The sequence below is a fragment of the Orcinus orca genome, chromosome 18, assembly GCF_937001465.1.
Source record: "Orcinus orca chromosome 18, mOrcOrc1.1, whole genome shotgun sequence".
Classification (NCBI taxonomy): Eukaryota; Metazoa; Chordata; class Mammalia; order Artiodactyla; family Delphinidae; genus Orcinus; species Orcinus orca.
This window is the reverse complement of record NC_064576.1, coordinates 64,195,391-64,210,298: the sequence shown is the minus strand read 5'-3', so window position 1 is coordinate 64,210,298 and position 14,908 is coordinate 64,195,391. Positions and strand designations below refer to the sequence as shown.

Genomic DNA, 14,908 nt, shown 5'->3' with positions numbered 1-14,908 from the left:
TTCTTGGGCATTCACTTAAAAAAAAAACTAAGGTACCCTGCGTCTTTCAGTAGTGTTGCCTCAGGAAAAGATACTTGTTCTCATTATTCAGGTGGGTTTTCTCATAGAACCTACTCACCTCTTTTAAATCAGTTGTAAGTTTTTTACGGGGAGGGGCTCAGCTGCTGGAGCGACTTGCACAGTGGCAAACATTCAGATGGTAGCAGATAGCATCTCTTAATAGCAGACTGTGCCACTGGTAAACAAGCTGGTAAAACCGAGGGGAGTGTCCAGTGAGGGGTAACAGGAAGATCTGTAGACTTACAGGCCTGTACTGGTTAAAGGAAGGAGCAGCCACTTCTCCCCACCTGGGAATACTTCAGCCCATCAGGTAGTCTCCTTCTGTGGCTTCTGCCCCCATGAGCATTAGGTGGCTTCCCCAAGAATAGCACCAAACAGGTGACCACGTACAAGTCCCACCTGCTAGCTGGCAGCTCCTGAACTTGACATCTTTGCCCAGCCTTCTGCTGGTTCCTCAACAGTCCCCTAGTTGTCGCAAATCCGCTTTCCTCTGGAGGACTTACTGCCTCAGCCCCCGTGGGATTTCCTTCAGACTTCTCCAGATGATGTATTTGATTGGTTGAGTTAGTCCAGCAAGTTGGGAGCATGAGGCAGTGTGGATGTGAGGGACGTCAGGTCCTCATCTTCCCAGAATTCTGTCTAAGTATTTTATTTTACACTGTTGTTTATGAGTAGTTTTTGTTTGTGTCTTGCTTAATACCAGCTTTTAAAAGAGCCAAGAAGCAACCCAAATTTTTCGACTAGTGGCTAGTCCTGGAATCCTCAAGTAAGACTTCCCCTCCCTTTCGTAAGAGGACTTCCTCTTTGGGGAAGGAAAAGTCTTTGTACAGGAGCAGTCCCTATCCTTCATATTTTGGCCTCATAGCCTCTGCAAGGAACACGTCCATGATGAAGAGCTAAGACTCCAGGCTAGTCTACTACTCTCAATCAGTCTTATTCTTCTTTTAAAATATTTTCTTTTAACTGTGTTTTATTTTAGATTGAAGCACATTTGGACACACTTATAAATGAGCAAGCTTCTTATGTTTTAACTAGAGCAGGCGTGAGTTATATCTATAACACCATACAGCAACATAAACCCGAACAGGTAAGCACATGGATCCTCCTAACTAGAGAGAGACACCAGTTTAGAGTACGGCTTCTAGAGCTAGACACTTAGTAGTAATTTTTCACTGGGAAGGTGACTTCTCTCTCTGATTCCTCATCTGTAGATTGAGGGTAATAATATCTGTAACGTAGGATTGTTCTAAGATTGAGATAATACCTGTGTAGTTCTTGGAGGACTATCTGAGATATAGTAGGGTGTCCCAAAATACTACCTTTTTTACTATAGATAGTTTGGGTTACAAGTAATGAAAATATACAAAAATTAGTATTGAAAAATATATAAAGAATACTCATATTGGTAAATTTTTTAGTCCTTTATCACCATTGATTTATTAAGTGCATAGATTACTATATAAATAGCAGTCATCCCCCCTTTTAATTTAGCAAATCATGGTCTATTACTTTGGAAAGGTAAATACGTCTGGGGCTAACATCTGATCTTAAGTTATAGAACTCCAGTAGAATTAGAAAATGGAGTGGTGGGAACCCTAGAAAACCATGTAAGCCTCTTTCTTTAAAAAGCAAAATACTTTTAAATAACATTAACATGAATATTTTATAGCCCAGGGACAAGGTTTGAATTTTTTCTTTTGATAAGGTAATAAGCAAATTTCTACCAGTAGGAGCAAATTCTGCTGCCTTTTTATATTATCTAAAATGATCAAGGCAACTCTTAAAGCCCCCATGTCTTACTGCCATTCCTCAGTGCTTTATTGCCCTTTTTTTCTTGCTTATGATTAAATCTGAAGTATCCTTTTATTTCCATTGTTAATAAACTTATGTGCTTCTCCAACAAATATTATTGAGTGCCTTCACGCTAGTTATACAAAATGAACAAATCACAGTCCCTCTTTTAATTGAGGTTGGAGATAGGACACTTGAGTTCTTTGGAAATAAGCTAAATTTTCGAATTCGGGCAATCTACTAACGGATTGTATTTGAGAAGTGAAGTGTAACATATAGCACCTGTTTTCATCTTGGTTTTGTCCCTTTTTTTTTAAGGGCCCTTTAGCTAATTTTCCCAACCTAGATTCTGTGGCACTGAAGGCTGCAATGGTAAGTACATAATAAAGCATTTCAACATACGTTTCCTTATGGAACATTATTCTTATTTTTTCCTGTGTGATAATTTTTGTCTCGGGTGATAATTTTATCTCTTCATATGCAGTATTCACGTTGGGTCCAGTCATGATTGCACATGTATTCCTTTAACTAAGCAGATCTGACCAAGGCATAACATTTGTAGTAATATTGCACCATACCCTAATAGTGTCATTATTCCTGTTTAGATTTTCTTCAGTTTCAGAGTTTTACTCCTAACCTAATGGAGAAAGGAATGAGAGACACAAAGGAGTTAGCTATATATCATTATAGACGTCCATCTGTCAGTGATCCTGGGCTTATAGTTCTTGACTTCTTCCTGAGTTGATAACTGAAATTGGATTCCAATCTTAAAATATTGCTCTTGACTGTGCTGCTCACCGAACCTCCACTTTATTACCTTCTTTTCAAGTGATGAGCTTGCTTGCACATCCCTTTCTGCATGAGCACCACTTCTTGTAGCATGTTTCCACATCTTAAGTACATACTTTGCCTATATATGAGTGTGTGTATACACACACGCACACACAGCCATCAGTTGGATGACACTCATTTAGTCCTCACAGGAATGATCCCCTTTGGAAGCTTTATGATACGAATTCTAGTGGTAGTAATAATAAACAGTAAGCAATGACAACGTCCATTAACATATATTGAGCATGACACACATTTTTAATGTACTAACTCTTTAATCCTCCTAACAACCCCATTCAACCCAGTACTTACGCTCTTACCTGCTATATGTACTGCCTATCCTATGTGTTTCAATACTCACTGCCACAATGGTTTGACTTCGATAAATAGTTCTCTTGGGTGACTTCTCTGATGCCAGGGCTTTCCTGTCTATCATCGGACAGAGCTAAATTTAACTGAAAATAAAGGGTAGACCCACAAGATACCCAACAAATGCAAAGAATACAGAGCTGACAGAGTTAATATTAGACAAGGTAGATTTTAAAAACACTAAATATCATAAATAAGGAACATTATGTCATGATAAAAGACAGTATATAAAAAGTAAGTCATAACTTGTGTATATCCAACATAACAGTAAAAACTGTAGAAATGCAAAGATTTGATTCTGTAAAGTGCAAAAATAAATGAATAAATTTTACATTCATTAAAAAAGATAAGTTTCTTAGAAAGTTAAATGTACACTCACCATACCACCCAGTAATTCCACTTTAAGGTATTTACTGCCCTCCCCCGCACCCCCGCCCCAGCAAAATGAGGATATAGGTCTACGCAGAGATCAGTAACCTTAGTACTCAGTAAATGTGTGCGTCCCGCCTATTTCTCCTTCTCCAGTGACGCGTATCCAGTTCATAATATAAACTCACAAAATATATTTAAGCCCTATTACAGGTTCGTATATGCCTGATCTTAACTTTAAAAACAATTGAGTTGAATATCTTAGGTGTCTCTAAAGAAACAAACTCTTGATTGAGTTTTATGTGTGATCCATTGTTTTATCTATAACTGTTTGGTGCCCCAACTTGGATGCTTCAAAGGCACCTCAGTTCACCATATCCCAAACTGGGCTCTTCTAACTCTTCCCCACCAGCCCCAACCCCAGGTCCTTTTCCAAGTGTTCTTAACTCAGAAAGTATAAGAGCATCTGTCCACTAATTATTTCAGCATTTATTAACCAAGTATCTGCTATTATCTAGGTATCATGCTGAGAACTGGAATGATCTAGTAAGAGATGCAGTTATCACACAACTAAATAAATATATAAAGAGTACAGTTGTGAATTGTGATAATGCTGTGAATTATACAGATCCAAAACCTGGGAGTCAGCCCCTTTATCCTGTCTGTCACTAACCAAATCTTGATGATTCTGCTCTCTAATTCTCTCAGATATCTAATCTTCTCTTCACCCCTATTGCCCTTGGCGTCTAAGATGCCACAAGAGCTACCTATGTGGTGTCCTTGCATCTGCTATTACAACCTCCCCTTCCATTCTTCTTGCTGTAGCCAGATTTACTTCTTAAAATTTAAATCAGATGATTTCCCTTCTTCGATGGTTTCCTAATGCTTTTACAGTAAGAATTAAAATCTTCTAGAAACCGTGCAAGTCCTGCATGGAGTGATCTCTGGTAGGCATCCTCTTTCTCACCTAAGCCTTCCTCCACACCAGCCCCACTACACACTTAACCTAACATCTATTCATCATTAAGATTTCACGTAAAACGACCTTTCCTCAGAAATGCTTTTGCCAAACATACAGGTTAGGTCTGTGTCCTCCTGATTGATGCTTTTGTAGTACCTTGGTTTTTCCTTTATTTACATTATTATTTGTTCACTACCTCTCTCACTAGGCCATAAGCTCTGTGAAGCTAGGGACTGCCCTCTTTTGCTCACCGTTCTATTTACATTATGTTATATGGCACCTTACCAATAACAGGCACTCCATAAATATTAATTTAATGAATAGAGGAGTGAATAATTAAGAGATACATTGCATTTAAGAAAGTAAGGCAGACTTGAAATCTGAAGACTTTACTTCTTGCTAATATTATTACCCAAGAAGTTTGGTGAGGGAGATCAGGATAAATGGCTTGGATCAGAATTTTGAAAGTAGGTATACTGATACTGACTGCATTAAAGAGTTGACACTTTCAGTGAGTTTTTAGTTAAAATGTGTAAGGAATAGCTCATTTTGATCATGAAGAACTCGTTATTTGGAACATGGGATTTTTACTAAGATTTAATCCTTAAAAGAGATGCTTATTTGGGATGTCTGTTAGCAGATATATGCACTTGGTGTTTTGGATTTCTCTGTTTTGTTTAGGTTCAGTTTGATCGCTATTTGTCAGCCCCAGACAACCTGTTAATGCCACAGCTGAACTTTCTTCTAAGTGCCACAGTGAAGTAAGTATTTTTTGGTCCCAATTAGCTGGTAAAGAGTCACATATTTTTAAATGCCAAGCACATTTGTAAGAAAAAAAATTATTTTCAAGGTATTTTGATTGTATAGTATGGACCTAGCATCCTGTTATAAATTCATACTAATTATAATGACATTAAAAAATTGAGATATACATATGGTTTATGTAAATAATAGTGCAACTAAGAATTGGTCAGTACCTATTTACCCCTTTTTTCATTCAGAAAATTTCTAAAATGTTCTTTGCAAAGTATTCTAAAATTAAATGTAACCTATGAATGTATTATCAGGTTTTTTTAAGAAGAAAAATTATGGTATCAGTTTGGCTACTTATTTTAAAAATCAGGTTGCTATGAAAATGTAAGTCATTTAACACATTTAAGATTCAACATTAAAGCAGATTTTCTAACTGCTTTTTCCCCTTTTTCTGATTGATGGCAGGTCCTACCCTCAAAAATACTTTCTGTTCTTATTTCTCCTACTGTATAGGCATAGTATTATATTTGATCTTATTTATAAAGCATTTGAAATAATAGGAGATAACTTTCATTTAGTTAAATTTTGAACCTTTTCAAAATGATAATTCATTTTAAGCAAAAATATTTTCACGTCTTTATGTTCTCAATTTCTTTCTATTCATATTGTATTTAAAATGTCAATTGTTTCTTTGAGATAGAGCTTTGAAATGTAAAACTTTCTTTTTTTCATTCCTGTCTCGTTTTGTTTTGTTAATACTCTATTCTCCTGAACTTTGCTTGTCTCTGCGGTTGCAGTACCTTTGGGACACCTGTCATTCTTGTCTCCCTTTTTCTTGTCTTGTAGTTTGACTGCCTTTCAAAGGAGATTTTGACTGAGCACTTCATCCTTGGCATAAACTATTGAATACATTTAGGTAGCCAGGAAGTGAGGTTGTATAGATAATAAAGAAAAGAATAGAAAATTAAAATACCCTTAAAGAATTCTTCCTTCCTTGTAATGAATTAGAAGGGCGTTGTTCTTTTTTCAATGCCAGACTCCAGCATTTACCTTTTAATGGTATAAAAATAGAGGTTTGACTACAGAAACCACAGCTATGCATATTTATAAAATATTCTCAGTGTCTTTTCTTACTGAGTCAGAATTGTTTATATGAGTAATTTAAGAAATAAAGAGACCATAGATACTTCCTAAAGTGAGCTTGTGGAAAAGTGGATATGATTTGAGGATTCTTTCAGGAATCTTCCTCTATTATATATGCTAGAAACAAAGCAGGTATCTTTAAAAAGAATTATTTTGGTTTTTTAAAAGAGGTAGGGGCTTCCCTGGTGGCACAGTGGTTGAGAGACCGCCTGCCGGTGCAGGGGACGCGGGTTCGTGCCCCAGTCTGGGAAGATCCCACATGCCGCGGAGCGGCTAGGCCCGTGAGCCATGGCCGCTGAGCCTGCGCGTCCGGAGCCTGTGCTCCGCAACGGGAGAGGCCACAACAGTGAGAGAATAGTTTTCTTCTCTTTAACTGCCTCCTTTTAAGCCACCTGTCTTTAACTCTCAGGAATACCTGTGTAAACAAAAATAATGCAGGTTTGGGAGCGGGGGTGGGGTTAGCCTACCAGAGAAATAACGACTAATTGGAAACAGTCTCAAACAGTGCTTTAGAGACCTCGGAAAGTCCAAGCCTTAAAAGTAAGGCTAGTCTGTTCTACAGTAAAGGCTACTTTTGACTCACACTAATAAAGCTTAAAAACAAACCTCTAGAAGATCACGTGGATCTTTACTAAATTAACTGCCTTCCAGAACAAAACTTAGCACTCGTAAGTATGACAGAATACAGACAATCAACAGTGTAGCATTTATAATGCTGAGCATGCAATAAAAAAAACCACTTAGGTTTTAAGTAGTAGGAAAATATGTACCAAAACTAGAAGCAAAATCTGTCAACAGAAACAGACTTACTGACAGAGTTTACAGAATTAGCAGGTAAGGTCTTTAAAAAGTGTGTTCAACAACTTAAAGGAAAATTATATTGAGAGGAAAAGTTAGGAATTTTACAAAATGGGAATTCTAGGCCTGAAAAGTACAGTATCTAAAATGAAAATCTCACTGGATAGGCTTAACTGTCAGTTGGACATTCTAGAGCGAAAGATAAGTCAACTTGAAAAAAGGACAATAGAAATTGTCCAAATGGAAGCACAGATAGGAAAAAATTAAAAGCTGGAAAAAAGATGAAGAGAGTCTAGGTGAATTGTGAGATAATAATAAACATTCTAATACAGGTGTAAGTGAAGTGTCATAGTGAGATTGAGGCATAAAAAATTTGAAGGCATAAAAGAATTTTTTTCAAATCTGATGGAAAACATGAACCCACAGACTGAAGAAGCTAAATAAATCACAACAAGGAAAGCTGTACCAAGGTACACCGTAATTAAATTATTGAAAACCAGTGATAAAGAGAGAAAAACTTAAAAAGTAGCCAGAGGAAAAAAAGATGTATTATATGTGGGAACAATGATAAGTATACTACTGACTTCTTGTTAGAAACAGTTCAAACCAGAAAACAATAGAATATCATCTTTAAAAAGGTGGATGTTAAAACACTTTCAACTTTGTGTATTCATCAGAAGTATTTTTCAAACTGAAAGTGAAATAAATACATTTTGAGATAAGATAAACAAAAGTAGAGAGGATTGGGCTTCCCTGGTGGCGCAGTGGTTGAGAGTCCGCCTGCCGATGCAGGGGACACGGGTTCGTGCCCCGGTCCGGGAAGATCCCACATGCTGCAGAGCAGCTAGGCCCGTGAGCCATGGCCGCTGAGCCTGCGCATCTGGACCCTGTGCTCCGCAACGGGAGAGGCCACAACAGTGAGAGGCCCGCGTACCACAAAAAAAAAAAAAAAAAATGTAGAGAGGATTTATCATCAGTATACTGCAAGAAATGATAAAGGAAGTTCTTCAGGCTGAAGGAAAGTGATACCAGAAGAAAACTCCCATTTACACAGAGGAATGACAAGTGCAGGAAATGCTAAATATAAAAGATAGTAGACCATTTGAAATAAAAATAATAACTGAATTGTGGAGTTCTTAACACAGAGAAATAAAGTTTATGACTACAAAAGCACAAAAGATGGAGTGGGAGGGAAGTAGAAGTATACTGTTGCGATGTTGTAAGTTTACTCATGAAGTGTATAATATTGTTTAAAGGTAGATTGTAAACCTTACAGCAAGCACTAAAATAAATTATCTAACATGCCAACAGATAAAATAGAATGTTAAAAAAACCGTTATATCAAAAGAAGGCAGAAAAAGAGAAGAAAAGAACAGATGGGACAAATATAAAACAAGTAACAAGATGATAGACTTAAATTCATCCTTATAAGTAACTATATTAAATGTAAAAGAACTACACACTCCAGTTAAAAAGCAGTGGTATTAGATTGGGTGAAAATGCACGTGACCAAACTGTCTGCTGTCTATAACAAATCCACTTTAAATATAAGGACACAGTTTAAAAATATGGTATAATATATACCATGCAAATAAAAATTATAATAAAGTTGAAGTAGCTATATTCTGATATTAATATCAGAAAAATTAGACTGATGGACAGATAATACCAAAGATAAAGAGGGATATTTCATAATTATAGGATCAATTCATGAAGAAGATATAATAGTAAATATGGGCAACTAGTAGCAGAACTTCATAAAACATGAAGTATAAGTTTATAGAATTGAGGAAGAATAGATAAATTGACATTTATTTTGATATTTCAACCCTCCTCTGTCAATAATTGATAGGAAAATTAGAAAACTAGCTCAGTGTAATAGAACTGAACAATGTCGCTAATCAGCTCAGCCCAATAGAAAGAAAATACCACACACAACTATGGAAAATAACATTCTTTTAAAGTGCATATAAAACATTCACCAAGCTAATGTAAAAATGAACAAAAAGAAAATAAGAAAGCCACTAGTGAGTATTCCCATCTATGAACATGGTATGCCTGTTTATCCAGATCTTCTTTTAGAATTTTCAGTAAAGATTTACAGTTTCTTCATATAATTTTCCATGTATGTTACTGGGTTTATTCCTAGGAAACAATTCTGTGGCTTTTATAAGGTCTTTTATTTTCCATTACATGTTCTGATTAGATATTGCTGATGTACAGGGAAAGTACTAAATTTTTTGTTAATTTTGAATCTGGCCAGTTAACTAAACTCTTAGTTCTATTAGTTTATCAGTTGTTTGCCTTGATTTTTTGTTTTTGGTACAGACATCTAAAGTTAATGAGTTTCATTAATTTTTTTCAGTTTTATGACTAAACTCATTGTATTGGCTAGGTGCTCCAAAGTAAACAGTAGATGTAATGGTGAGTGTGCATATTTTATTTTGAACTTTAATGTTTCTGATGTTTCATCATCAAGTGTGATGTTTGTTGTAGATTTCCAGTGTTCCAACATGGACACATGGTATTCATCTCTAACTGGGTGTGTAGTGTAGTAATCTGTAAATTCAGCATAACTGCAGTCAAAATTGCCGTGGAACCATTTTATTAAACATTTATCTAGAAAGAAATATATGAGAGGAGACTCTGGTCACTTTTGACCATCTCCACAGTTGCCACTCTGGTCCAAGGTGGTATCATCTGTGCCTGGATTATCATGTTAGCCTTGGATCTATTCTGTTTTCGCCCTTGCTCTCTCTATCATTGCCACACCAACCTCTACGATCTAATCTTAGCATCTCAACTAGAGTGATCCTTGAAAGGGTTGCCTTCACTTAACCCTCCATTTTACAGAAGAGGACATTTTTAGAAAGGTTAAATAATTGAAACAAGGTGAAACAATTAGCAAGAAGCAGAGCCAAGATTCGAATCCAGTATTCCAGAGCCTATTCTCTTTAACACTAGCTTGTACTGTATTTTTATTAACTCCTTCTATGTTGAGATTACATTGTTTTATTATTTTTAGAGGAAGCTCAGAAATGTTAGGCATGTGTAATAGATAAGGCTTATGTGAGATATGTGCCTTGGTCTCATCTAAAATATGCTTTAATTTTACTCTGAATGACAGAAAGCTGACCCACTATGGCATCTTTGGTGTGTATATTGTGATAAAGAGAAATCAAAAATGTACATTTTTAAACCAGTCTATTATAAGTATATTTTTTTCTTAGTTTTCCAGGTTTAAACTGTTAACACCTTCTTTTCTCCTGTGGCGTGTTTGATTGCACTCTTAACTGTGGCACTGTAATAAAGCTCAATTTTAGTGATCACAGAACCTGAATGTGGAAATAAGTTATTTTTAGAAGTGCTGGGTTTATGGTAATGATGAAAGTTGTATTACGTTGTTATGGCAACCAAAATCCTAAAGTACTGATTAATGACAAGCTCACTGATTCTGGAAGTAAGCAGTTCATTTCTTATCACGGCTCAGTACTTTAAATAATTATTTAAAATATACATAATTTCAGTGAACATATTTTAAAGTGAGAACGGTATCTCCATTTAGTTATACAATTATCTTTGTTAGTATTTTTAAAATTTATAATACCATATTTTTATGGCATTATGACATTTATAACTGGACAAGTTAAATTTCTTAAGGTATGGAATTCCCATGCATAGGTAACTAAAATATGTTGCCTTTATGTGAAATTATGTAACAAACTCATCTTCTCCTCATTTATTTCTTCTTCTTTTTTCTCATAGCACGTTAGCTATATCTTTGATATATACTGGTATAGCAAACTATATGGGAAAAGAAAAACTGTACTTTGCAAAAGTAAGAAAGACTTTCCAAAACATGAAAATAAGGCACATAGGGTCTGGGAGAACAGCATGTCTTTTTTTTTTTTTTTTAATTAATTAAGTTATTTATTTTTGGCTTTGTTGGGTCTTCGTTGTTGTGCGTGAGCTTTCTCTAGTTGCGGCGAGAGGGGGCTGCTCTTTGTTGCGGTGTGCGGGCTTCTCGTTGCGGTGGCTTCTCTTGTTGCCGGGCACGGGCCCTAGGTGCATGGGCTTCAGTAGTTGTGGCATGTGGACTCAGTAGTTGTGGCTCGCGGGCTCTAGAGCACAGGCTCAGGAGTTGTGGTGCATGGGCTTAGTTGCTCCGCAGCATGTGGGATCTTCCCGGACCAGGGCTCGAACCTGTGTCCCCTGCATTGGCAGGCGGATTCTTAACCACTGCACCACCAGGGAAGCCCCATCATGTCTTTTCAGTGTCATACTGAAACATTGTTAACAGGCCCATCAAAAATTATTTAATTATTTAAGAGGAATGCACCCTTGTTTGATTCTCTGTTTACTGTTGATTAAAGGTTCCATGGTTTTCCATGTCCTGTGTTTTTTCTTGCTCCATGGGATGTTAACTCATTTTACTTGTAACTTAATTTATTCTAACCTTCCTTTTTAAATACCTGTAAATGACCAGTTCCTCAGAATGTTTTAACCAGCTTTACCATCTTAGTAATTTCCTCATTGAGTTATTAAATTTTTGACATTCTTTATTTGTATGAGTCATGTTTTTAAATTTTTTGAAATTACTGTGAGAATTTTATGGTAGTAAAGACACCAAGAAAGTTAATGGTCTAACTTTATAGATGAATCTTGGCTTACATTCAGATTTTGCTTTTCCGTTTTAGCTGGCCTTTTGCATATCTGTTGGTCATGTGAAAAGCAGAACTTACCTTTAGAATTTTGACATAGAGAAACAGTTCTGAATGTACTGTCCATCAGCTATGTGATTGGCTGTGATTGATCAAAATATAGAAAGTAAAATCTGAGGTGGGTACCCATGCTGGAAAATAGCATGCATGACTTAAAGGAAAAAAAGGTACTGCTTTTCTTTACCTGTAGACGAAGTGATCAGTAGATAAGGACATTCCACGTTTTCAGAAGCACATGACTAGACTGAGATGATTTGCTGGTCATTTTGTATTTATAGAATTCCTGAATTTTTCTATTTTGAATATTGATTTTATTTGTCACTATAATGATTTATCATTATTTGAACTCTGTATTTCATACATGGTATTAGTGAATAATTTGGGCCACGACACCAGGCAGGCAGGCAGATATACAGATACATGTGTATACTTTTTCACATAAAGGATGAACTTACCTAGTAATTAGCATTATAAATAAGAAGGAGGAGATAGTAAAATGGCAAGAAAATTGCTTCAGCACTTTAGAAACACCACCCATTTTTATACAAGTAACTGATATGCTTACTACAATTCATTATTTAGGGAACCCAGTTCTCCAAAGTAATGTGTGTGTCTGTATGTATATGTGTATGTATGGGTGTAAATAAACACATAGAGATGTTTTAACCACAGTTCATTAAAATGCTCTTAACTCTCAATGAAATGATATAATTTTAAAGCTGGAAGTGTCTTGTAAAGATTATCGAGGTCAGTATTTTGTTTTACAATAGTGAAATTAAGTCCTGGAACGGTTAAATTACTTGTTCGAGGCAGCAGTAAGTAGCAGAACTTCAACTAGAGTCAAGATCTCCTGACAGTAATGTCCTTCACTATACCATTTTATCTCTACCATATATAATTCATTAGGAAAACATCAATGAACATGAGTGTATGGACATGTACCTGGCTTTGGTAGTGATAAATGAACTCTTAACATTTGTCCAGAAATATGGACTCACTATCAGGCACAGTTCTTGCTCTTTACAGTTTGGATTTGACTCAGATTCACTTGGAGAATGTCTATTTCCATTGCATTTCTATCCTCTGGATTTTTTTTCTTACTAAGTTATGAGCACTTTCTTTTTCTTATTAATCATCAATTTAATACACATCAGTGTATACATGTCAATCCCAATCGCCCAGTTCATCACCCCCCACCCCCACCCCGCTGCTTCCCCCGCTTGGTGTCCATACGTTTGTTCTCTACATCTGTGTCTCTATTATTTCAGCCCTGCAAACCGGTTCATCTGTACCATTTTTCTAGGTTCCACATATATGCGTTAATATACGATATTTGTTTTTCTCTTTCTGACTTACTTCACTCTGTATGACAGTCTCTAGATCCATTCATGTCTCAACAAATGACCCAGTTATGTTCCTTTTTATTGCTGAGTAATAATCCATTGTATATATGTACCACATCTTCTTTATCCATTCGTCTGTCGATGGGCATTTAGGTTGCTTCCAACCTGGCTATTGTAAATAGTGCTGCAATGAACATTGGGGTGCATGTGTCTTTTTGAATTATGGTGTTATCTGGGTATATGCCCAGTAGTGGGATTGCTGTGTCATATGGTAATTCTATTTTTAGTTCTTTAAGGAACCTCCATACTGTTCTCCATAGTGGCTGTATCAATTTACGTTCCCAACAGTGCAAGAGGGTTCCCTTTTCTCCACACCCTCTCCAGCATTTGTTGTTTGTACATTTTCTGATGATGCCCATTCTAACTGGTTTGAGGTGATACCTCATTGCAGTTTTGATTTGCATTTCTGTAATAATTAGTGATGTTGAGCAGCTTTTCATGTGCTTCTTGGCCATCTGTATGTCTTCTTTGGAGAAATATCTATTTAGGTCTTCTGCCCATTTTTGGATTGGGTTGTTTGTTTTTTTAATATTGAGCTGCGTGAGCTGTTTATATATTTTGGAGATTAATCCTTTGTCCGTTGACTCGTTTGCAAATATTTTCTCCCATTTTGAGGGTTGTCTTTTCGTCTTGTTTATGGTTTCCTTTGCTGTGCAAAAGCTTTGACATTTCATTAGGTCCCATTTGTTTATTTCTGTTTTTATTTCCATTACTCTAGGAGGTGGATCAAAAAAGATCTTGCTGTGATTTATGTCAAAGAGTGTTCTTCCTGTGTTTTCCTCTAAGAGTTTTATAGTGTCCGGTCTTACATTTAGGTCTCTAATCCATTTTGAGTTTATTTCTGTCTGTGGCGTTAGGGAGTGTTCAAATTTCATTCTTTTGCATGTAGCTGTCCATTTTTCCCAGCACCACTTATTGAAGAGACTGTCTTTTCTCCATTGTATATCCTTGCCTCCTTTGTCATAGATTAGTTGACCATAGGTGCGTGGGTTTATCTCTGGGCTTTCTATCTTGTTCCATTGATCTATGTTGTTTTTGTGTGCCAGTACCATATTGTCTTGATTACTGTAGTTTTGTAGTATAGTCTGAAGTCAGGGAGTCTGATTCCTCCAGCTCCGTTTTTTTCCCTCAAGACTGCTTTGGCTATTTGGGGTCTTTTGTGTCTCCATACAAATTTTAAGATTTTTTGTTCTTCTGTAAAAAATGCCTTTGGTGATTTGATAGGGATTGCATTGAATCTGTAGATTGCTTTGGGTAGTGTAGTCATTTTCACAATATTGATTCTTCCAATCCAAGAACATGGTATATCTCTCCATCTGTTGCTGTCATCTTTAATTTCTTTCATCAGTATCTTATAGTTTTCTGCATACAGGTCTTTTGTCTCCCTAGGTAGGTTTATTCCTAGGTATTTTATTCTTTCTGTTGCAATCGTAAATGGGAGTGTTTCCTTAATTTCTCTTTCAGATTTTTCATCATTAGTGTATAGGAATGCAAGAGATTTCTGTGCATTAATTTTGTATCCTGCAACATTACCAAATTCATTGATTAGCTCTAGTAGTTTTCTGGTGGCATCTTTAGGATTCTCTATGTATAGTATCATGTCATCTGCAGTGACAGTTTTAGTTATTTTTCAATTTGTATTTCTTTTTCTTCTCTGATTGCCATGGCTAGGACTTCCAAAACTATGTTGAATAATAGTGGTGAGAGTG

At 36.2% G+C, this 14,908-nt stretch overlaps 1 protein-coding gene across 16 annotated transcripts in view; it reads left to right on the top strand.

The window, feature by feature from the left end:
- COG6 (component of oligomeric golgi complex 6) overlaps positions 1-14,908 on the top strand; it is a 285,884-nt gene that overhangs the window by 38,919 nt on the left and 232,057 nt on the right. For 15 of the 16 annotated variants that reach the window (XR_007473069.1, XR_007473071.1, XR_007473075.1 and 12 more), the window contains 3 exons: positions 1,040-1,147; positions 2,170-2,223; positions 5,063-5,142. Coding sequence is in view for 3 of the 16 variants with exons in the window: in XM_049701082.1 (XP_049557039.1) it covers positions 1,040-1,147; positions 2,170-2,223; positions 5,063-5,142 (242 nt within the window). In the remaining 13 variants the exon portion in view is untranslated. Of the gene's footprint in view, positions 1-1,039; positions 1,148-2,169; positions 2,224-5,062; positions 5,143-9,470; positions 9,500-14,908 lie in introns of all 16 variants that reach the window. The other variant, XM_033410104.2, reaches the window with a different exon arrangement.